Source organism: Hyla sarda, chromosome 6 (assembly GCF_029499605.1).
Source record: "Hyla sarda isolate aHylSar1 chromosome 6, aHylSar1.hap1, whole genome shotgun sequence".
Taxonomy (NCBI): Eukaryota; Metazoa; Chordata; class Amphibia; order Anura; family Hylidae; genus Hyla; species Hyla sarda.
The window spans coordinates 167370705-167396388 of record NC_079194.1 but is presented as its reverse complement, the minus strand read 5'-3'; the positions used below and the strand labels follow the sequence as shown (position 1 = coordinate 167396388).

At 42.2% G+C, this 25684-nt stretch overlaps 1 protein-coding gene across 9 annotated transcripts in view; it reads right to left on the bottom strand.

Moving 5' to 3' along the window:
• TDRD12 (tudor domain containing 12) overlaps positions 1 to 25684 on the bottom strand; it is a 276574-nt gene that overhangs the window by 125535 nt on the left and 125355 nt on the right. For all 9 annotated transcript variants that reach the window (XM_056525738.1, XM_056525737.1, XM_056525743.1 and 6 more), the window contains 2 exons: positions 17566 to 17664; positions 6050 to 6238 (listed from right to left, as the gene is read on the bottom strand). In XM_056525738.1, the coding sequence (XP_056381713.1) occupies positions 6050 to 6238; positions 17566 to 17664 (288 nt within the window). The remainder of the gene's footprint in view (positions 1 to 6049; positions 6239 to 17565; positions 17665 to 25684) is intronic.

The following is a 25684-nucleotide window of genomic DNA, read 5'->3' as shown; positions in this document are numbered from 1 at the left end:
CGGAAAAAAAAATCATTGTGCGACAAAATCGAAAAAAAAACGCCATTTTGTAACTATTGGGGGCATCCGTTTCTACGCAGTGCATATTTCGGTAAAAATGACACCTTATCTTTATTCTGTAGGTCCATACGATTAAAATGATACCCTACTTATATAGGTTTGATTTTGTCGCACTTCTGGAAAAAATCATAACTACATGCAGGAAAATTTATACGTTTAAAAATGTCATCTTCTGACCCCTATAACTTTTTTATTTTTCCACGTACGGGGCAGTATGAGGACTCATTTTTTGCGCCGTGATCTGAAGTTTTTATCGGTATGATTTTTGTTTTGATCTGACTTTTTGATCACTTTTTATTCATTTTTTAATGTTATAAAAAGTTACCAAAATACGCTTTTTTGGACTTTTGAATTTTTTTGCGCGTACGCCATTGACCGTACGGCTTAATTAATGATATATTTTTATAGTTCGGACATTTACGCACGCGGCGATACCACATATGTTTATTTATTTTTTTTTTTTTTACACTGTTTTATTTTTTTTATGGGAAAAGGGGGGTGATTCAAACTTTTATTAGGGAAGGGGTTAAATGACCTTTATTAACACTTTTTTTTTACTTTTTTTTTGCAGTGTTATAGGTCCCATAGGGACCTATAACACTGCACACACTGATCTCTCATCCTGATCACAGGCGTGTATTAACACGCCTGTGATCAGCATTATCGGCGCTTGACTGCTCCTGCCTGGATCTCAGGCACGGAGCAGTCATTCGTCGATCGGACACCGAGGAGGCAGGTAAGAGCCCTCCCGGTGTCCGATCAGCTGTTCGGGACGCCGCGATTTCACCGCGGCGGTCCCGAACATCCCGACTGAGCAGCCGGGATACTTTCAGTTTCACTTTAGAAGCGGCGGTCAGCTTTGACCGCCGCTTCTAAAGGGTTAATACCACACATCGCCGCGATCGGCGATGTGTGGTATTAGCCGCGGGTCCCGGCCGTTGATTAGCGCCGGGACCCACGCGATATGATGCGGGATCGCGGCGCGATCCCCCTTCATATCGCGGGAGCCGGCGCAGGACGTAAATATACGTCCTGCGTCGTTAAGGGGTTAAACATGACTATGGGATTCTACTAGGGAAATCATGTTTTATAATAAATGCCCCTTCCTGGATCCTCCCACTGCCCTATCTTCAGCAGCAGATCAGCACATAAAAAAAGGCAGCAGCTTCTGCCCAACTACCTCTCTCTGCTAGAAGCGCTTAGAAGAACTTGGTGGAACAGCTTCTTGGATTCAACTGTGTTTATAAATACATTTGCATATTAATACAGGGGAGTCGGGGTCGGAAGTACAAAAAAACTGTGGAGTCGGAACATTTATCTACCGACTCCACAGCCCTGCCTAATAGTAAAATGCATGAAGAAAATGATAAAGTGTCTAGTGCTTACCCATATTGCCGCTGCTCTGTACCCCAATGCCATTTCGTAACCTTTTTCAACAGCCCCTTGATCATTTTCTTCATGCACTTTACTATTAGGTAGCGTTATTTGCACTCCCTAGGCATGCACTTTAGAATAGAGTAAGTGAGATTGTTCACGCTCTGAAGGTATATATGTAGCATTGTGACATAGCGTAGTGCAGTAGCCTAATAAGTATATGGGGTTACTAGTAATGATATACACTTAATCCCCTCATGTTAAAGGTGCATTAATACTGAAATTATGTGAGTGCTCCCAAATGTACACAAAAACAAAAAACCCAAGCTCTCTTGTTTAGTTGCCCAGCCAAATCACTGTGTCCCTCATTCATCGGGTGTTGAGACTGCTGCCTTCATTTTTTATGAATTGTCTTCAATAAAGGTAAACATTTTAAATTTAAGCAGAATTTTGTGAACTCCTTTCTTTCTATGTGTTGATTTTAGGGAATATTTGGTCTGGGGAACCTTGGGGCTTTGAAAGGGGTGTGTATCTGTAATGTTAGTATATTATATTCAGGATTACGTTTTCTGTGTGTTCTATGAGGGGGTTGAGTTTTGTTCTAATTGGAGATCTACAGAGATTTCCTGTGGGGATGTCTGTCTGGATTTTCTTTGGATTATGTCTCATTCAAGTTTATCTAGTTTGTTACAGAGTAATTCTTGATATTTGGAGTAATTGCCATTTTTCTCATATTTAACAAATTCCTCTTTTATTGTTTTTATATTTTTGTTGTGCTTATTTAATAGTTGTTGTCTCCTTTCTATTATCAGTTGCATAAGAATTATTGACTGTTCTCTTAATGAGCTATTTCTTGACTGTTCTCTTAATGAGCTATTAAATTCTTAGCTATTTAAGTATCCTGCTGGAGTTTTATGTATTATTAAAGGGGTATTCCGGGCAAAAACATCTTATCGAAAGGATAGGGGATAAGATGTCTGATCGCGGGGGACCTGCCGCTGGGACCCCCCGCGATCTCCCTGCAGCAGCCCACATTCTATGCGTAGCTGCGTCTGTAGTTTCGGAAACCGCCGGGCTTCCGAGATGGGGACGTCACGCCACGCCCCCTCCATTCATTTCTATGGGAGGGGGCCTAACGGCCGCAGCGCCCCCTCCCATAGACATGAATGGAGGGGTTGTGGAGTGACGTCACGCCCCAATCTCGGAAGCCCGGTGGTTTCTGAAACTGCAGACACAGCTACGCATAGAATGTGGGCTGCTGCAGGGAGATCATGGGGGGTCCCAGCGGCAGGCCCCCCCGCGATCAGACATCTTATCCCCCATCTTCTCGATAGGGGATAAAAGGTTTTTTGCCAGGAATACCCCTTTAAACCTTTTGGAATAATATCCAAGGTTAAGGCTTTTGATTTTCCATTGTTGTTTCAATTTTTTTGTAATATATTTTTTTATTATAGTTTTTCTAAAATACTACTTCACTTCACTTCAAAAATATTCACATTTTATTAAGAAAACTGTATTTAAAAATCCCACCACTAGGCGACCCCAATACCTCCTGGGACACTGATGAGTCCCACAGCAGCATTGACTTGTCCAAGTGTCATGGACAAGAGATGGATGATGGACAAGGCTGCAGGAGGAACACAGCTTGCAGCAACACTGCTGTAACACAGAGTTTAAAACTACAACTCCAAGCATGCCTGGACAGTCAAAGGGTATATAACCATGCTGGGAGTTGTAGTTTTGCAAAAGCTGTAGGCACACAGCTGAAGACAACCCTGCTGTGAAAAAAAAAATAGCTATCCAAACACTGTACCTCCCACTATTCCAAAAATACAAGTCCCAGCATTACAGGACTGCCAAGGGATGGCATAGGAACATGTAGAAAATGTATGCTTAAGTTATACACTCACCATATGGTCTTTGGTAGTAGAGTACAGGCAATCTCCAATAATCATTGTGTGTGTGTCTGTATGTGTGTCAGTGTGTACAGCATAAAATGAGACAGGAAATGGTTAAAGAGCAGGGCTGCTAGGCTTGTGCTCCCGAGAGCAGCGAGTCAGCAGAGTGAGGGAGAATGCTGAGCCATGCACAGTGCAGACCAGAGAGCGACACCTCCCTTCCTCTAAGGAGAATATAAAGAGAGCAGCTATAATATGCTATTTATTAGTGAAATATGGATGTTTGAGACATAAAAAATACATGTACATGAACAGGATTAGGTACTGAGTAACTAACATAACAGTTTATTTTTTTGTGGGATATGACAGGGACGCTTTAAGTAGTATACTATGAATTGTTAGTAATCAGATATCAACAGCCAGTATAAGACTGTGTAACCAGTTAATTTATAGTTAGTCTGCATTTAAAATCCAATGCAAGGCCCTTGCAGTGGATATAGCATGGAAATAATAGGATCAATACCGGTAATTAAAACTTGTATTCATATAAAACCAATATAAAAAAAATATACAAATACAACAATCTGCCACCTTTAATTGAAATAACTGGATCTTCTGAAGGGGTCAAGATGTACTTGAAGCAGTAAAGTGCAGGTTATGAAGTCATTAGGGACCTGGATACAAAGGCTCTGTATATGTGTGTACAGCTATAAGTTCTACGAAAAATTATCAGTTTATCAAGGTAAATGATACAATGTTTACAGAAGATACTCTGTAATTAGCTCCAAGATAGCCACATTGCGCTTAGATAGGATTGCTCTGTACCACAGTAATTGCTGTAAAGTATTGAATAGTACTTCCTTACATTACTTTCTACTATGCAGATTATCTGGTACACAGCTGCCACTGCTCTCCCCTGTGCTCCTGCTGACTGGCACAGACGCTGTCTGGCTGGTGGATGTATGATGCTTGCGGGCAGGGGGGGGAGTCAACGGTGGCTTCCTTTTTGATGGTATGTATATACAGGGTTTGGGTATGGCTAAATACATTTCGGGGGGCTCCCCTTCTTCAGTAGCAATTAATATTAAGATGTGAGTAGACCCATATGGAGATGACTGTCTTTTTATATCCTTCTTGCTTTGATTGACATTTTTCTTGAATATTTGTCAAATCCTGGAACGGATTTGTTTAACCATATCTGAACCCTGTATCTGTATATCACCAAAAAGGAATCCTATGATTGAAAGTGGCATGACAGAAATATCATTCAGCAGGAGGTGAACATAACAGCCTGGATGGAACTGTTGCCCCTGTTACCAGCCATTTTCAACTCTGTCATGCACTGTTCTTTTTGTGACAAATGGAAAAGAGGTGGCAGTTCTTGATAAACTATACCTGTTTATACCTCCTACTGACGCAAAGCTAAAATTGAAGGGAGCCAACTCCTTATCCGCAGGATAAGTTTTAGATCGCGGGGGTCAAACCACTGGGAACCCCGCAATCTCCTGTACAGGGCCTCGGCTCTTCCTGGGAAAGCAGCGTCACGACCCCCACACATGCCCTCCCTATATATCTCTATGGGAGAGTCAAAGATGGCTGAATGGCTCTCTTGCAGATAGGGGATATGTTTTTCAGTATGACAGATCTCCTTTACCTTACTGACAACAGCCGAGACCGATTGTTCCGAAGTTTCCCAATAAAAAGACTGCCTTTAGCTGAGCTTTAGTTGGGCTTATCTAAGCGTAGAGACTTCAGTTTAGAGGGGCGTCTTAGATGCTGAAGCGAACTAACACTGCTGGAGCTTAACATATTTGCCCATTCTGGTGGTATCCTGGACCCCTTAATCCTAACCCAACATCATGGAACAGACATCGATCTAGTTTCTCTGACATGAGCTCAACTAGGGGTCATAAGGCAGAAGAGAAACTACAGGCTTTGCATGTTCGTAAACTCAAGATGACTCAGGCACTTTAACCTCACACAAAATCCACGATGCAGATGTGAATGGATTCATAGAACCCTTGCTTGGTTCCTCTGCAGCAGACAAGAAACCCACACTCAAGGATGTCCCTGACCAAATTCTAGCTGCAATCAATGCTGCAAGATTGATATCAGTCTCCTCAGGTAAGATATTCCAAACCCCCAAGACTGAGTGCACCATGTGGTGAACCCCAAAACTGTTGAAGAATGGTAACTCCCCTTCATAAAGCCATGGCTGCACTGAAGAAGGGTGCCATCCTCTGGAAAGGCAATGGAGTTGATTTGGAGAACGGACTATGCAGTCATAACATCAGGGTAGTTTGTCTCCCAGAGCAAGTCAAGGGAAAATATTTGGGAGTATTTGTGAAGCAGTGGATCAAGGACTTGTCCCCTACCCTCACCTTTTCCAACACCTTTGCTGTGGAGTGAGCAAACAGAGTCCCATTCAAACCTCCAACACTAGGTGCCCAGTCAAGGCCACTGCTGGCTTGTCTCCCCAAATGCAATCTATCATGTCTTCTCAAAGACTAAGGCTTTTTCTCTGCCTTTCCTTTATGCTGTAGCTCTATTTCAGAATTGTATCAAAAGTCCATTATATGATCAGCAGAAAGTCAACAAGGACAGGAAGATTCTAAACTAGAAGCAACTAAAATAAAAAAAAATTGCATGGCAAAAAAAGACGAAATGACAAAAAATATATCAAAAGTACAATAAAAATAAACAGAAAATGTTCTTACCCCATGTTTAGCTGGCAGCAATTTGTATGCCACTGATGCACAGCTTAGGTAAGTTAGAAGAGGAGGGATATAATATAGAGGATTAAATCCATCAGGAGCAATTACAATTGTATCATACCCCTCGGTTATAGGTGTCCAGCAGTAGGCTTCTGTGGGATTTGGTCCCTCGTACCCACACATAATGAGTCGCTGAAACAAAAGCACAACAACATTAAAATTTAACAGGTTACTGTCTCCAACAAGACCAGCACAGTCTTCCCCTAAAATATTCTGTGCTGCTAGTTGTACTGCTGCATTCTCAGTCAGTCATGTAGCCCTTTTAGTATGTAAAATGCCGAGTACACTATCATGCATTTTTCCATTGGTCATTAATAAATGGTTGCATCCTCACCATTCATTTATCACCTCCTTAAAGGAAAACGGTCATCTGTTCACCCACACTAAACCCAATACAGATATATACATATATGTTATAGTGAGTCCAAACACAAGATATGTATGTCCGGCACCGCTAGTAAAGAAGACCACTATGTTATAGTGTGGGTAAACAGGAGACAGATACAGGGTAAATGCGTTTAATACATACCAGCACTCCGGAGATCTGTCCCTCCGAAGATCGGCATCCAACCTCAGTGAATAGCGCGCTGAAGGAGGGCCTGCCGGTTCAATTTGAATATTCATTGTTTTGGGTCACGTGTGCGCTCAGTCTGTACAGCGCTCACATGACCCACGACAATGAATATTTATAATGAGGCGGTGGGCCCGCCTCCAGCAATTCACTGAAGATGGATGCCGATCTTTGAAGGGACAGATTTTCGGAGTGCAGCAAAATACAGCACATGTGACCTTACCTATTATTCTATTCCTGTCATTCCCATCCTGGCCAGCCAAGGAGTCAGCACAGGTGCTGAGGTTGATTATTAATGGGCATACAAAAAAAGTGTAGCTCAGTCCACAGAGGGGGAGGTTTATCAAAACTTGTGTAGAGGAAGAGTGGACCAGTCAGAATGCTTCTTTAATTTTTCACAGGTCTCTTAAAAAAATGAAAGAAGGAATCTGATTGGTTGCCATGGGCAACTCCCCCCCCCCCCTCTTCCTCTGCACAGGTTTTGATAAATCTCCCCCAGAGAGTCTGTGAGGACACTAGAGCTCTGCTGAGATTTTGAACCTTGAAGTATGCAGCTAGTATGGTACACTTTAAGTCTTTGAATGCCTACTGTTTTTGATCAAATGACTGGTAGACATCTTTATAGGAATAATGTGTTAGTAAGCGCTTAGACAAGCAGGATTTACTATTTCTATACCTGAAGTTAAAAGCTCATTTTGGTTCTGTGTAGAAAATGGTAATAGAGCACTCACCATAGCAGATCGATTTCAATGGGTTTGATTCCATAAGGAAAACACTTGTTATAGACACCTCATGTGCAAGGGAGTTGCAAGGCAGAGCCTAGGAGTGTATCACTTGAGCGTTCGGAGGGACTAAGGGCCTGAAGAAACACTTCCTAGCGTGTAACAGCTACTGTTGCCCAATTGATATGCTCCTGCTAGACATTGCCCTGCAACTCCCTTGCACATGAGTTGTCTGTAAGAAGAGTTTTCTTTATGGAACAAAGGTAGTTAAAATCCAACTACCGTGGTGAGTGCTCCATTACTATTTTCTACACTGAAGTGTATAAATAAAAGAATAATGTAGCCAAAATCCAACTACCGTGGTGAGTGCTCCATTACTATTTTCTACACTGAAGTGTATAAATAAAAGAATAATGTAGCCAAAATCCAACTACCGTGGTGAGTGCTCAATTACTATTTTCTACATTGAAGTGTATAAAACTTTAAAAGAATAATGTAGCCAAATGTTTGTGTATATTGTGTGCATGTATATATATATATATATATATATATATATATATATATATATATATAAACATATATATGTGTGTGTGTGTGTATGTGTATATACACTGCTCAAAAAACATAAAGGGAACACTTAAACAACAAAATGTAACTCCAAGTCAATCACACTCCTGTGAAATCACACTGTCCACTCAGGAAGCAACACTGATTGACAATCATTATCACATGCTGTTGTGCAAAAGGAACAGACAACAGGTTGAATTTATAAGCAATTAGCAAGACACCCAATAAAGGAGTTGTTCTGCAGGTGGTGACCACAGACCACTTCTCAGTTCCTACGCTTCCTGGCTGATGTTTTTATCACTTTTAAATGCTGTCGATGCTTTCACTCTGGTGGTAGCATGAGACAAAGTCTACAACCCACACAAGTGGCTCAGGTAGTGCACCTCATCCAGGATCGCACATCAAGCTGTGGCAAGAAGATTTGCTGTGTCTGCAGGGTAGTGTCCAGAGCATCGAGGCGCTACCAGGAGACAGGCCGGTACATCAGGAGACGTGAAGGAGGCCATAGGAGGGCAACAACCCTGTAGTAGGACCGCTATCTCTGCCTTTGTGCAAGGAGGAGCACTGTCAGAGCCCTGCAAAATGACCTCCAGCAGGCCACAAATATTTGTGTGTCCACTCAAACGGTCAGAAACTGACTCCATGATGATGGTATGAGAGCCCGACAGCCATAGGTGGAGGTTGTGCTTGCAGGACGTTGGGCATTTGCCAGAAAACACCAAGATTGGCAAATTCACCAATGGCGCCCTGTGTTCTTCACAGATGAAAGCAGGTTCACATGTTACAGACGTGACAGACTCTGGTGACGCCATGGACAACGTTCTGTTGCTTGTAACATCCTCCAGCATGACCGGTTTGGCGGTGGGTCAGTAATGGTGTGGGGTGGCATTTCTTTGGGGTGCCACACAGCCCTCCATGTGCTTGCCAGAGGTAGCCTGACTGCCATTAGGTACTGTGATGAGATCCTCAGACCCCTTGTGAGACATATACTGGTGCGGTTGGCCCTGGGTTCCTCCTAATGCAAGACAATGCTAGACCTCATGTGGCTGGAGTGTGTCAGCAGTTCCTGCAAGAGGAAGGCATTGTTGCCATGAACTGGCCCAATCGTTCCCCAGACCTGAACATGACTGTGACAACAACCTTTAGGGGTCGCCCCCCCAAGGGGTTAACCCTAAACTAGAAACCCCCCTTAAAACTAAATTTTATTAAGTCATTTAAAATATATGAGCTCCGGTATAGTGATCTAAAAGCACAGCTAGTAGTTGCTTGAATCGTATGTTAGCACCCTGTAACTTCTTGGGTAATGATATTGTGCTTTTATAGCACTGATCTGCGGATGCCACTGTGTAGATAGAGAAGCACTGTAAGCTGCTAGTTAAAATATGAATAGCCCTCCGCTGCCCGAAGTTTCGTTGGATGAACCAACTTTATCAAGGTACAGAGGCTAATGGCCGTTCGTTTGGTCCACTCTCCCTTTTATACCCTCTGTTGGTGATGTCAAAATCGTTGCATCATTATGCGCCGATTATTCGGCCTATCTGAGCTCAAGTGACGTGACTGACCAATCCGGTCATGTCACGTCATTATGTGTTGATCTCATCCCAACCAATCAATACTCTTCATGCCCTGTCACTCACACTGCGTATATATGATACGCGGCGCATGTCTCAGCACTTAGTAACAATCTATCACAGTTAAGGATAACTGCGCATGTCCGTTCTACGATGATCTGCCGTTCGCGCATGTCTTCGCACTTAGAGATGATCAATCGCAATTGTAAACAACTGCGCATGTCCATTCCACGGCGATCCGGCGTTCGCGCATGTCAGTGGACTTAGATTCAATGTTAGATAATATTAGAGACTGCGCCTGCATCCAACTCAAGATGTTCCTATGGTGGATTATGTACATGTCTGCGGACTCAATTGTGACACAACCATGATGGTAATTGTAAACTACATTTAGTTGTACTCTTTATTCTACTAGTAACTTACGTGTACTGAATATATATGAATACAGACCCATTATATCACCGCAAAGTACAACATATGTCTGTAGAGTTCATTATTTTAATGTTTGTGAACTTTATGAATATTATTCTATATGTGTGAACTTGGTAGTGACAGGGGTCATCGTGGTGAAGGGTATTGGTGATAAATTCTGGATTAAAGTATGTAGATATAGGTAGTAGGTGTTGATGTTACTGGATGTCACCTAATGCGTCCATGGACAGTGGATATTGATAATGTTAGAGGACGCCATATATATAAGGTGGAAATGCTAATATTATTGTTCCTATGACTGTGGGCGTCATAGTATGGTGGTTATTTGGAGGGGTGCTGTGGACTATATTCTATCTATCTATATTCTGTCTAGATATTAGCTAATCTCCAAAAATGGGGCCCAGGATCCAGATTGGCCCATTAGCTACCAACCCATAACCCATGGCTCCAGGTGGGTATAGCTCAATTGAACTGTATCATATACCCAATGTCCATGATAGTATATGGTGCCAAGGGGTCTCTGTCTGTTCATAATGTTCCCATTGATGAGTATATATAAGATGTGTTCACATCCTTGTTAAGCTTTTTGGTTCCTAAATCCAGAATGTGGTTGGGGGAAGAGAGTCAAATTCTGATACAGGTTAAAATCGTATGATCATTCTGTTTGACAACACAGAGTATAAGGGAGAGGGTTAATTATCCAGTGCTCAATTTTCTAAAGCTATTTTATTTTTGAAGAGTGATAAATCATAATATTATTAATTCTCCAAGAACGCTGTGAAAGAGAAGCCTTCATTCAGTCCATCTGGACTTCTTGTTCTCAACTTGTATATCCACTTGGCCTCTTCTCTGCGAAGTTTTAGTCGCACAACCGACACTTAGGAAAACACTTTTGAGTGTTTTTTTTCACTCTGAAATGGACGTGTTTTATGCAAAAATGGGCGTTTTATCGACAAAAACAAAAAAATACTCGAGTACTTCCAAAATCACTCGAGAAAAAAGTGTGAGTTTGCCTCACACCATAACCGACAGCAAAGAGGCCGAGTGAAATTCCAAAAATGGAGTGATTTCTAACAAGGGACTGTGTTTTTTGTGAAAGTAACTTGTTTTATAACCTGAAAACATTTTGAACAGTTAAAGACTTTTATGAATAAAATATTGAATGCTTTTGTAATAGTTAATGTTTACATTTTTTTTTTTTTTTTTTACACATTTGCAATATTAGGTTTAAATCAATTTAACACCCAAGCTGATAAACAAGGATAATTGTTGTAATGTTTGAAAAATTATAAACACATGAATACTTTTGATTCATGAAAACATTTTTGAACAAACAAGTCTAAACCATTTTGACTCACACAACTAATTTCTTTAGCTCGGAGTTTGTGCAACACAATTGACTATTGCAACACAAAAAAACGTGCGACAGAAAAAAAACGAATTGTGCGACAATAGTAAATAAGCTTGAAAAAAAAGATGAGTGATATTGAAATCACTCCGGAAAAAACACCCCACTTAGTAAATCAGGGCTACCCGGTTATTCTTTCCTAATCCTTGTTGTGGAGGAAAATCAACAGAGGAAGCTTTTGACTTCATATCCCGTCCTCATATATTGTTGTCATATCCCGACCTATACACACACACATAAAGCAAAATCATCAGTAGTTGCAGTATCTTGTAATACCTTTTTTATTGGACTAACAAGATTTTGTAGAGACAAGCTTTCGGGATTCCTCCCTTTATCAAGTCACTGGACTAATACGGCTACTCCTAACTACTCTTAACTATCTTATATTTTAAGTGGACATATAAGTAACATGTGACCAAGTATTATCAAAATATCTCCAGCCGTTTGGAAGTTATGCAGTAATATATATTTCCCATTGACTTGCATCGGACTTTAAACATAAGCCCCTGGCAAATGGGGGTGAGTTGTTGACATATAAGTAACGTGTGCCAAGTTTCATGTTAATATCTTTAGCTGTGTTTTTGTGGAACATACATACATACACACACATTGAGTTTTATATATATAGATAGATTTTTTCTGTTAGGGCGGGTTTAGTTAGCTAGGTTAGGTTTGGGCGGGTTAGGGAGGTATTATCGCACCACACCACACACAGCACCATACACGAATAAAATTTCCCCCACCCACATATTTACATTTCACCCCCATTAGAGTAGGGAAATGGCCCACAGGGCCCACATATGCCATACTTGCCTCCGACACTGAAAGCGTTTCAGAGGACGAGGAAAGCCCCACCTTCCTTATTTCCTCGTCCTCCTCATCATTTAGTTCTGATGATGAACCACCAAGGAAGCGGAGACGCCGCCAAGCGGGTCCGCAAACCTCTGCTCCTGACCCTGTGCCCCATGCTAGTATGAGTCCTCCTGGCGCTCATACTAGTCAAGCCCCCCAGCTAAGTTCACTGGTGCCTCGTACCGGAGAACTTGTCTGGACTCAGCCAGCAGACAACAAGCCCGTGATTCCTGAGTTAGTTGGACTATTTCAGTTTTTTTTTCAGTGACGACTTTGTCAACCTGATGGTTGAGCAGACAAACCTGTACGCCCAACAGTTTGTCACCGCAAACCCGGGCTCATTCTTGGCTAGGCCCGGTGGCTGGTTCCCAGTTGATGCAGCCGAAATGAGGACATTTTGTGGCCTCGTGCTGCATATGGGCCTGGTCAAGAAACCCAGTGTCCTGCAATATTTGAGTGGGGGCATCCTTTACTAGAACCCGCTCTACAATATGGCCATGACACATCCCAGGTTCAAGGCCATTCAGAAAGGTTTGCATTATGCTGATAATGCGGCATGTCCCCCCCCCCCCCCTCCCCCCCCGAACTGATCCCATGTATGACCGCCTGTATAAAATCAAGCCGGTCATCAATCACTTCGAGGCCAAATTTTGGGAGGCCTATGTCCCTGGAAGAGAGGTCGCTATTGAGTAGTCTCTCATCAGGTTTAAGGGGAGAATCAGCTTCCGGCAATACATCCCTACCAAGCGAGCGCGGTATGGCGTGAAGATTTATAAACTTTGCGAGAGTATCTCAGGGTACACTTGCAAGTTTATGGTGTATGAGGGACGAGATTCCCGTATTGAACCCCCTGAATGTCCCCCCACTCTTGTTGTTAGCGGGAAAATCGTTTGGGGCCTTTTGCACCCATTGCTAGATAAAAGTTACCACCTTTACGTGGATAACTTTTATACTAGTATCCCTCTCTTCACATCCCTCGCCGCCAGATCCACGCTCGCTTGTGGGACAGTCCGGAAGAATCAAAGAGGCCTTCCTATCCCCTGCAGACTCCTATCCCCCGGGGTGAGTCCAGTGCCCTTACAAATGAAAACCTGTTGCTGGTCAGGTATAAGGACAAGAGGGATGTCCTTATGCTCACCACAATTCATGGGAATGGCAGCAGCCCTGTCTCTGTGGGAGGTACCGTGGGACCGGTCCTCAAGCCCGATTGTATTCTGGACTACAATGGATATATGGGGGGAGTTGATCGTTCTGATCAAGTCCTCAAGCCATATAATGCAATGCGGAAAACAAAGGTATGGTACAAAAAAGTTGCGGTCTACATGGTACAGGTTGCCATGTACAACTCTTTTGTACTGTCCCAGTACGCTGGCAACACAGGGACATACCTGCAGTTCCAAGAGGAAGTTCTAAAGGCCCTCATCTTTAGTGATCGCCAAAAAGCGGGTCAGAGCACCTCTGGAACTGTGAGCACCGGGATCCCGGCCAACACATTCCAGGTGAGGTCCCCCACACTGGAAAGAAGGGACGATCCCAGAAAAAATGCAGAGTGTGTCGCAAGAGGGGGATTCGGAAGGACACCACCACTCAATGCGACACTTGCCCCGATCATCCGGGCCTCTGTATTAAGGATTGCTTCAGGGAGTATCACACTTCCATTGAGTACTAAATTTTTAATCCTTTCACCTGATTTTCATTCCCCAGAATTCAACTCCAATGTACCAGTCCAGAGTACATTGTGTTCCAAATTTTAAAACCAAATCCCCCCCCCCCCACCCCACCCAAAAAAACAGCATTGGAGGTTTGCAGTTGCCTCAAATGCGCCTCAAATGCGCAGCGCTCTCTCCCCTCCTGAGCGGGGTGCGCATTTGAGGTAACAGGTTAGGGACGGCCACACACATCACATTCCCAGAATGATGATTCAGAGCCTAGGGTTTGGGGCGGGCATCATTCTTACTTTCGGCTATACTCTGGGTCATCATTCTGGGAATTGGCATATCAGTATTAAAATTGTACACTTCATCCATTCCTGGAAAATAAATTTAGGGAACACCCGTCTGTTCCAAATCTCCACTTCACCCCAATACACCTTCCCTAGGGGGTGTACTGTTTGTAATATTCTCACATGTGGGTGTTCCTTTCTTGTATTTTCCTCTGAATGTATGTAACTATTAGGTCTGTAACAAACATCGGCCTGGAAAATAAATTTAGGAAGCCCCTGTGCTTTCAAAATGTCCTCTTTAGCCCTATACCCATTCCTCAGGGTGGGTACTTTCTGTAATGGTGTCACAAGTGGGTGTTTCATTTTTGTATTTTCCTCTGAATGTATGTAACTGTCAGCTACAGACATGCCATAGGTCTCAAATGCAAACAGACCTCTATGACTTCTGAGCCTTGTTGTGCGCCCCCCCAGCACGTTACCCCATATGTGGATAGTCAGGAGAAAAAGCCCTCCAAAATTTGTAACCCAATTTCTCAAATTACCCCTTGTGAAAATGTAAAATATTGGGTAACCCAAGCATTTTAGTGTAAAAAAATCAAATTTTCCAATTTACGGCCCACTGCTCAAAAAACCTGTGAGGTATAAGTACTCACTGTACCCCTTGTTACCTTCCTTGAGGGGTGTTGTTTCAAAATTGTGGTCACTTGCTTTTTTTTAGATTTTACATCAGAACCTTCACCATTGCAGTGCAAAGCACCACTTTAGGCCTCAAATCTCATTGGTGCTGTCTCACTCCTAAGCCCTGTTTTGCACCCACATAGTGCTTTACCGCCATATATGGGGTATATCCTTATTCTGGAGAAATTGGGCTACAAATTTTGATGAGCTTTTTTTCTCTTGCTACTTGTGAAACTAAAAACAATTTGGTTAATACCAGCAATTTAGTATTAAAAATCTAATTTTTCACTTTTACGGCCCACTGTTCAAAAAACCTGTGAGGTGCAAGTACTCACTATAACCCTTGTTACATTCCTGGAGGGGTCTAGTTTCCAAATGGTGTCACATGTGGGGGGTTTCTGCTGTTCTGGCACCATGGGAGGTTTGTAATTGCACATAGCCCTCGACTTCAATTTAAGCAAAATTCTCTCTTTAAAAGACCAATGGCTCTCCTTTGGTTCTGAGACATGTAGTGCGCCAGCAGAGCACTTAACATCCAAATATGAGGCATTTTCTTAATCGGGAGAAATTGGGCTTCAAATTTTGTTGTCCATTTTCTCCAATTTCTCCTTGTGAAAAAGAAAAATTTGGGGTAACACCATCAATTTAGTGTTAATCAAATTTTCCATTTTCACGTCCAACTTCAACGCAAAGTCGTCAAACACCTGTGAGGTGTTTAGGCTCACTATACCCCTTGTTATGTTCCTTGAGGGGTGGGGTGTAGTTTCCAAAATAGTATGCAGTGTGTTTTTTTTTTTTTGCTGTTCTGGCACCATGGGGGCTTCCTAAATGCAACATGGCCCTCAAAAACCATGACAACAAAATTTGTTTTAAAAAATCCCACAGTTGCTCTTTCCCTCTTGAGTCATGTTGTGAGCCCGCAGAGCACATCATGTCAACATATGAGGTATTTCCAGACTCATAATAGAAATTGGGCTACAATTTTTTTTTTCCACCTGATACCACTTTTAAAAATGAAAAAAATGGGGCTACAAGAACATGTTAGTGTATTTGATTTTTCTCCTCCACTATGCTGCTATTCTTGTGAAACACCTAAAGGGTTAACAAACTTTCTGAATGTCATTTTGAATGCTTTGAGGGGTGCAGTTTTTATAATGGGGTCATTTATGGGTAATTTCTCACAGAAAGGCCCCTCAAATCCACTTCAAACTTAACTGGTCCCTTAAAAATTCAGATTTTCAAATTTTCATGAAAATTACTGCTATACTTTGAAGCCCCCTAATGTCTTCAAAAAGTAAAAACATGTCCACTTTATGATGCCAACATAAAGTAGACATATTGTATTTGTGAATCAATGTAAAATTTATTTGGAATAGCCATTTTCCTTACAAGCAGAGAGTTTCAAAGTTAGAAAAATGCAAAATGTTCTAAATTTTCATGAAATTTTGGGATTTTTCACCAAGAAAGGATGCAAGTAATGACAAAAATTTACCACTATATTAAAGTAGTATATGTCACGAAAAAACTATCTTGGAATTAGAATAATCGGCAAAAGCATCCCAGAGTTATTAATGCAGAAAGTGACAGTTGTCAGAATTGCAAAAAAAGAGTCCTTAAAGGGAACCCCTCATTAAGTTTTACCATATATAACGAGTGGCAACATGTAATAGAGGTTAATATCATGTGTCCTACCATGTTTGGATGTCTGCTGGCACGTCTGTAAATGCGGCAAAAACAACTTTAATAACTGTCACATGCGGTATGTAAATGAGACTTAAGTAGTCACCAGGCATGCGGCCTGCTGAAGAAGTCACGGCTTCCCACGCTGTACTCACGCTGATTCAGGCTCTAATCACTAATGATTGACAGCCTACCTCTGAGAAATGACATCAGACCCTGACTGAGCTGCTCAATCATACCTAGATAGGTATCATTTGAGCCTGAATAGGCGTGATTACTGCTCCGGTAGCCATGACTACTTTAGCAGCTGCACGCCCAACTCAGCCTCATTTACATACAACATGTGACCTTTTATAAAAGTTGTTTACTTCACATTTACTGCCAGACATGGCAGAACACTTGATGTTAACCTTATTATGTGTTGCCATTGATTATATAGGGTAAAACTTGTGATTGTTCCCTTTAGGTTAAAAAAAAGAGTCCTTAAGGGGTCTTTAAGATCCATGCCCACTTACATTTACCTACGCTGTTTGACTGATATTCAGTCTGATAACGTGAAAATAAGCTGGACTTACCTGGGTTCCTGCTGTGCTTGGGAATGCCCCTGGGTCTTTAAGATTAATTTGCATATTAACAAAAAGTTAGAGGACTAATAAAAAGGTATATCTAAAATCATAATGCCTAGTCACAAGCTTAATTAAACCAGTTTTCCAACTCACATGTTTGCTTTAATATCTATTCTAAACACATTTAACACAGTTTGTTATATTATCTGTGCCACAGATTTACGAATCTGTACAAGGACAGAAACTGTCCAGTTTTCCCATAGCAACCAATCAAAGCTTAACTTTTATTTTACCAGAGCTTGTAGATAGTAAACATGGGCTGTAACTGGTTGTTATAGAAAACCAGACAGACAGTCTCTGCCCTGTGACAGAATGGTAAATCCGGGCCACTGAGTCCAATCTTCCATCCTGCACTGCTCTACCAGCATATTTCAGAGATTAGCTTTGGACCAGTCACTCCATTACAATACCTTTTTAATATCTGTACACAAGCATGTCTCCTCAAGGGTGGAAAACGGTGCTAGACAATTGCTCACAAAAACGGAGTCTGGTTTCGTTAAACTTGAAGGCTGCAATGAAGACAAGTTGTTACTACAGAGAATGACACAGCAACCTGCTTAATCCCTAGGATTAATGGATTTTACCAATTCTCCTTTTTGCACTTACATATTTTTTTTTCCTCCTCACCCTTCAATATCCATAACTCTTATTTTTTCAACAACACACCCATATGAGTGCTTGTTTTTTGCAGGACCAATTATACTTTTTAACAACTTTCTTCATTTTTTCATAACATGTACTCTGAAACAGCGCCGGTCCGGATTTCTCAGACGGATCCGGCAGCCAGATCTCTGAAATGTGGTGTGAATGCACCCTAACATGTAATCTTGATACTTTAGGTTGGCACGATTACAACAATACACAATTTGTATAGTTTCTGCCATGTTTTACAACTAAAAAAATAAATGTTACACTTATATAAACTTAAATATACATTTTTATTTATCTATTTATTTTTTTAATTTCTGAAACACTTATATTTTTCTGTATATCGGGCTGTATGGGGCAAATTTTTACACTGATCTCTAGTTTTATCTGTGCTATTGTGGCATTACTTTAACTTTTTGATCACTTTTTACTTAATTTTTCTGGGATATGATGTGAAAGAAAACCACAGAATTCTGTTATTTATTTTTTTTACGTTTACACCATTCGCTGAATGGAAAAAATTGTGTTATACAATTACACTATAACACAGCGATACCAAATATGTTTTACATTTATTATGTTTACATATTTTTACATGGAAAATGATAAATGGTGGCTGATTTAAACTTTTAGTAAGGATGGGGTTAATGTACGTGTGTTAAAACTTTAATAATATTTTTTTTAATTTATTTTTTTTTTTACACTTTTAGGATCCCCTAAGGGAACTTTTATGAGGAGTCATTAGAACTTTGTGAGGAAGTTCTATTAAAGGTGAACTGTAGTGAATTTTTTTTCACCATCTCTGTGCCCGGGCTGCAAAAACTAAAAAAAAAAAAATAACTTTAACTCTCCTTCCAATGTTCCCCCGTTGCGCCGATATCAGTGTCCTAGTCCTCCGGTGCTGCTCTTCTTCCTGCTTCCTGGGGATGGTGAGTCATACTGCGTTCAGCATATCGCCAGCAGCAGCGATGTCCCGCCTCGGCCGGTGATAAGCTGAGCGCACTGTCATGTAAGGCGCCCCGGGCAGCAGGGAGAAGGCGGGGCAAGGCTCCTTACATGGCACTCAGCCTATCATCGGCCTAGGCAGGATATCGCTGCAGCTTCTTTATTCCCGACACCTGCTGCAGAAGAGGCGGCTTTGCAGGATCTTCTGAGTGAGCCAGAGAGAAAGCGCTCACTCTTGTTGTCTGCCACCAGCTCAGTGTGCCTGTGCAGTACTAGAGGCAAGGAACAAGTTCTCTGCCTCTAGTGAAAGCAGAAGCAGCGCATCTTGGGCACCAGGATAAGAAAGAAGAGGAGTACAGGCACTGTATATCATAAAGGTGCACATTATATGTGTAGGCTCAGTGGAGTCACGCCGGCCTGCACATCATGAACATCCGGGATGGGGACCTGTGTGTCAATCACACAGTGGTCCCAGCGCTCACTTACAGGGGATAGGCGTGGCAGAGGTGGGGCATTACGATCCCCAGCCACGCCTATCCGTCTGTTGCTGACCGCAAAATAAAACTATTTTCCTGCTGATAAAGTGTGATAAAGAGCAGCCAAAAGTATAGCTGCATTACAAGTGTCATCATCTATACTATCATGGTATTAGTCTGGGGGGTACAATATCCATGACAGTTGCGCTTTAAGTCCATCATCCGACCGATGGCCACCTGTATTTCACCTTGGGTGTTAGCCTCTTACAGGATTGTTTTAGTTACTTTGCTAGGTTCCAGATTTTTTGGGTTGTTTTCAAATGTCCTGGTTTTCTTTCTCCCTCCTACTTTCTCCTCTTCCTCGGTATGTTGCCTTTGCAGGCCCTTGTTCCCATATACAGGAGATCTCCTTCCCCTTCTTTTTGTTATCCCCTGTCTGTTATTACTTGCAGTGTCTCCTCTCCATTGTTCTTCTACTGAACATTGTATGCCCTTCCCTCCCCTCTGGTTCTCTGGGGTTTTTTGATGCATTATGTGCAAGGTTATTACTTGGAATGGCACATGAAGAACAATAGCATGCACTCACCACAGAAGATATGTCTATACGTCCAGAGGTCCGGGGTCTCAGGGGAGCATCAGGTAGATACCAAAGCGCTCAGAGGCTACGCCAGTCGTTTCACGCGACTATGCACGCTTCTTCCGGCCATCTACATCATCGCGCTGCGTCTTCTATGTCATGTGACTGCAAGAGTAACCATAGCAGTGAGTAAACAGTGATGCTCGGCTTATGCAACGGAGTGAAGGACAAGTGGAAATGAATTAAAATACAAACAAACTATTCTAGTGTAAGGCACTAGGAGAGACTAACAAGTTTAGTCACACATGTAGAAAATTTGATTTTGTGGAGAACCGGGGACTGGGCGATGCATTTAATAATCCATCTGGTCTCTCTCTGTAAAAGAAGAGAGTCTGTCACCTCCTGACTGCGATCGTGTCATGCGTTCAAGTCCTCCAAATTTGAGGACATTAATATCATTGGCTTGACAAGTACAGAGGTGTTCTGCTAGCCTAGGGATCCCTTTTCCTGTTTTAACGGCGTACATGTGTTCACGAAAGCGAGTGCAGAGCTGGCGCTTAGTTTTCCCTATATAGAATCTATTACATGGGCACACGATGTAGTACACTACAAAGGTGCTTCTGCATGTAATTAATTGGGCTATTTTGTGGGAAACTCCGCCTAGAGTACAAAAATCGTGACTAGTTAAATTGACAAAAATTCCAGGAACCACATTTTCTATTCCCGGTAAATCTACTGTCTGTGAGCCAATTACTGGCTTCTGTAGTCGACTTGTTGGCTTTTTTGCATTTAATGTAGTCAGAGACGGTTCTGTTTTTTCTGTAGGTTATAACAGGTTGCCTGATGGTTACATCCTTGAGATCGCAATCGTTCTCCAAGATGTACCAATGGCGTCTTCTAGCATTATTGATATGTTGATTCATTTGGGTGTTTTTAAAGGAAAAATTTAATTTCTTGTCCTGGTTCTTCTTTTGATTTCTGTATAACATGTTTTTCTATTCCATTCCACTCACTCTGTTATAGGCAGATTTGATTATGGAGGGGGGGTACCTTCTTACCATAAGTCTGTTCATCATATTTTTCTGAGTTACTATTTATCCTCTTGAGTCGAATGAACTGGCTGAAGGGAATACTTTTTTTAGTATGCATGGGGTGAGAGCTGTGATAATGGAGGAGAGAATTTCTGGCAATGCTTTTTCTGAACCCTTCTGTAACGACTCCCTCCGATGTAGCTGATAATTCAATATCTAGAAATTCTATTTGGGGTCCTCCAAACACACTAGTGAATCTCATGTTCATGTCGTTGCGGTACAAGTAAGAGATGAATTTAGCAAATAATTCCTCAGACCCATCCCATACCATACCATACCATTAGGATATTGTCTACGAACCTTTTGTATGCTTAATGTATTTAGAAAACGGATTTTGTACTGAAAACACATACTTGCTCTTAAATACAGCTAGAAATGAGTTTGCATATGTGCAAGAGATGGGTGTACCCATTGCTGTGCTAGTCTTCTGTTTATACCAATGCTGATTGAATTGAAAGGTGTTAATAGGATGAAAAAAATAGATTCGGTGACGAAATTGATATACTCTGATGATTTACCTGAGAACTCCAAAAAGCGCCGTATGGCCTGTACACCCGCATCGTGAGGGATGCGGGTGTACAGGCTCTCTACGTCCACAGAGGTGAGCTGGTAGGTGTCCTGCCAGAGGAAGCTGTCAAAAAAGATGAGAACATCATTTGGGTCCTTCAAATAAGAAGGCTCTGTTAACAGGAAGGGCCGGAGGGCCCAGTCTAAATACTTTGACAGGTATTCAGTCACGGATCCGATCCCGGCCACTATAGGTCTGCTACTTCTACATATGTATTATTATATGCAATGCCCAGGGTCCGCTGGGCTTCAATGACCGGACTGATATGTCTCAGTTTCTACACAAAATCTAATTTTATACATGTGAGAATACACTTGTTACTCTCTATTAGTGCTTTACACTAGAATAGTTTATGTTTGCATTTTAATTCATTTTCACTTACCTTTAGTAATATTGTCCTTCACTCCGTTGCATGAGCCGAGCGTCACTATTTACTCGCTGCTATGGTTACTCTTGCAGTCACATGACATAAAAGACGCAGCGCGATGATGTAGATGGAGAAGCCGGAAGAAGCGCGCGTAGTCGCATGAAACGACCGGCATAGCCTCTGAGCGCTTCGGTATCTACCTGATGCTCCCGAGACCCCGGACCTCCGGACGTATAGACACATCTTCTGCGGTGAGTGCATGCTATTGTTCTTCATGTGCCATTTCTTGTTACTGCCACTATATTGCATGCAACCCACAGGTGTCACTCATCTCGATGGACCTGCATCCATTTCCGTACATATATCCTTTTTTCTTGCTTAGTGGGTATTTAGCAATAGTGCTCTTCTCTACCTTTCCTTGCTACATGGTATATTATTACTTGGAATGTTAAGAGGCTGCGCTCCCCTCAAAAGCGAATGAAAATTCAGCGTTTTTTGAAACGTCTACGTCCTGATGTAATTCTCCTCCAGGAGACGCACCTTGATAAACAGTACTTTCAGAAGATGCAGACGCTGTGGGTAGGCAAAGCCTTAGGCAGCCGGACAGTTCATGGCAAATCTGGAGTGCTGACACTGATCCATAAGTCTTTCCCACACCAAGTACTGTCTCATGAACGGGATGCAAAGGGGCGTTTTTCTCATGTCCAATTAGACGATAATGGTAGCACGTATGATATCTTTAATGTTTATGTACCGAATGGCGACAATTACTTTTTTTTCACTCCCTGGCAGACACTGTTCACCGCACCACAGGCCCCATGACAACTCCAGGAGGGCAATTGAACTCGGTAGTCAATCCCCAGGTGGACCGTATGCAATCCACATCAGTAGCTCTGAGACAGAGTGACAAATTCCTTCCCCCTTTCCTGACACAAACAGGCTTAGAGGATGCATGGTGTCTCCTCCATCCAGATGGCCGTGAATACACGCATTTCTCACACATTCACAGTTCATGGTCTTGCATTGATTATTTCCTGGTTAGTCCCTTGCTTTGCTCCTGTTTGGGTGTGGTGAATGTCCTGGAGCTCCTGCCATCATGCCCCAAAAGGTTCAGATTTCCTGTGGCGGTTCCAGTCTCATCTTTTACGAAAGATTCATTTTTTTTTTATGAGTCTTCTCAGGGGTTGGTGGCTGGAATTTCAGGAACCAAAAATTTTTAAATTTCAGCTCCCCTAAAAATTCTAACTTTAAATAATATCCATTAAAAATCTTGTGATCAAAAACAAACATTTAAAAGCTTAATTAAATGCCGACGTGTTTCGGTTTGTTAGAAAACCTTAATCATGGCGATAGTCTCGCTACAGCACACCCACAGTTGCTATAGTCCAAACAATGTTATCTTTATTGCACATAAGTATTACAAAACGCAGACAATACAATTAAAACCAATTAAAAAGGCCCAAATGGCCACTGCACAAACAAGGGAGGACCCCCTAAAATAAGGGGGAACCCCACCCAGGGCACCTGCCTCCACAAATAAATAGGTTATGAGCCTATCATGTAACAAGAATGTTATATCCATACAGTCCTATCCCCACAACACTGATATGTATACAACCTGAATATCCTTCATAAATAGCACAGGGGAATAGCAGTGGAGGACAATAGATGGAGGAGTAGTACGGCAACACCCCTGAGGAAGCTGCTGACGGGCAACGGAACACGTGGGGTCTCTAGGGGGGCACCTGCCATACTACTCCTCCATCTATTGTCCTCCACTGCTATTCCCCTGTGCTATTTATGAAGGATTTTCAGGTTGTATACATATTATCAGTGTTGTGGGAATAGGAATGTATTGATATAACATTCTTGTTACATGATAGGCTCATAACCTATTTATTTGTGGAGGCAGGTGCCCTGGGTGGGGTTCCCCCCTTTTTTTAGGGGGTCCCCCCTTGTTTGTGCAGTGGCCATTTGGGCTTTTTTATTGGTTTTAATTGTATTGTCTGCATTTTGTAATACTTATGTGCAATAAAGATAACATTGTTTGGACTATAGCAACTGTTGGTATACCCGGCGCTGCGACAGGAGCTGAGCTCGCATCATACCCACACTGTTCCGGCTGCAATCAGCAGCCAGGACCTGTGGCTAATGCCGGACATCGCCGTTCCGTCAGATGTCCTGCATTAACTCTTTAGACACGGCGCTCAAAGTTGATCGCCGCGTCTAAAAATGAAAGTAAAAGCATCCCGGCAGCTCAGTCGGGCTGATCAGAACATCGCGAAAAAATCTTGATGTCCTGATCAGCTAGGACGCAGCAGGAGGGTGCCTTACCTGCCTCCTGCGCATCTGAATTGGAGCTATAACACTGCAAAAAAAAAATAAAAGTGATCAAAAAAAGTTAATAAAGATCATTTAACCCCTTCCCTAAGAAAAGTTTGAATCACCCCCCTTTTCCCATAAAAAACTGTGCAAATAAAAAGAAACGTGTTATCGCTGCTTGCGTAAATGTCCATATTATAAAAATATATCGTTAATTAAACTGCATGGTCAATGAAGTACATGCAAAAAAATTCCAAAGTCCAAAATAGCGTATTTTTGGTCACTTTTTATAACATTAAAAAATTTATAAAAAGCAATCAAAAATTCGGATCAAAACAAACATGGTATGATAAAAACTTCAGATCGTGGCGCAAAAAATTAGCCCTCATACCGCCCTACACATGGAACAATAAAAAAGTTATAGGGGTCAGAAGAGGACAATTTTAACGTATAAATTTTCCTGCATATAGTTATGATAAAATGACTGATGTCATTACAAAGTAGAATTGGTGGCGCAAAAAATAAGCCATCATATGGATTTTTAGGTGCAAAATTGAAAGTGTTTTTTTTGGGTAAAAACTTCTAAGCTGATTTATATATTACCATAGTAACTGGCTATTAAGAAGAAACAATCTGAAGACTTAACACTTGGCAACAAATTATTTATGTTAAAATCTTTACCCTTACCATCCCTGTGGTAAGCTTTTGCCCTCAGGGATAGCGAGTTTATAAAGTCTCTCCCACCGCCCCGTAAGTAGTCCCCTGGGTGGGGACCTTTGCTTACTTGGTCACGACGCTCAGGCCATAGTGACACCCTCTCAGCGTGTTTTACGGCCTGCGTTAATGCTCTGCTGCCTATGCAGACAGAGCAGAGCGGTGACACAGGCAGTTAAGCCGAGGGGGTGTCACTACGGCCAGAGCAACGGGACCAAGTAATCATCGCTCCTGGACCAGTGGACTGCTTGAAGCGGTGGCGGGGGAGACTTTATAACTTCATATCCTCACTGTCCTTGGGGACAGAAACGTCCCCCGTGGATGGTGAGGATAAGTGGATTTTTTATTGCTTACTGTAAAATCCCTTTCCTCTTAGTCTTCATTGGGGGACACAGACTATAGGGGTATACGCTCCTGCCACTAGGAGGCTGAGGGGGAAAAAAAAAGGTCGGCTCCTCCTTGGCAGGCTATACCCACCCACTGACAATGAGCTAATCAGTTTAGTCACAAAGCTGTAGGAGGAACCAGAATAAAGTCCGTAGGACCCCGAACAAAAAGTAAACCGAGGAACCCCGTCAACAGGCAACCATAGCCCCAAAACAGAATGGAGGGGGCTGTGTTCCCCAATGAAGAATAAGAGAAAGGGATTTTACGGTAAGTAAGTATTAAAAAAAATCCACTTTTCTGTCGCTTCATTGGGGGACACAGACTGTGGGATGTCCAAAAGCAGTCCCTAGGGCGAGAAAAGAAAAAAAGGAAACAAGGTCAGTCAGAAGGCTTAGCCACCACCGCCGCCGCCTGCAGCACCTTGCGGCCGAGTG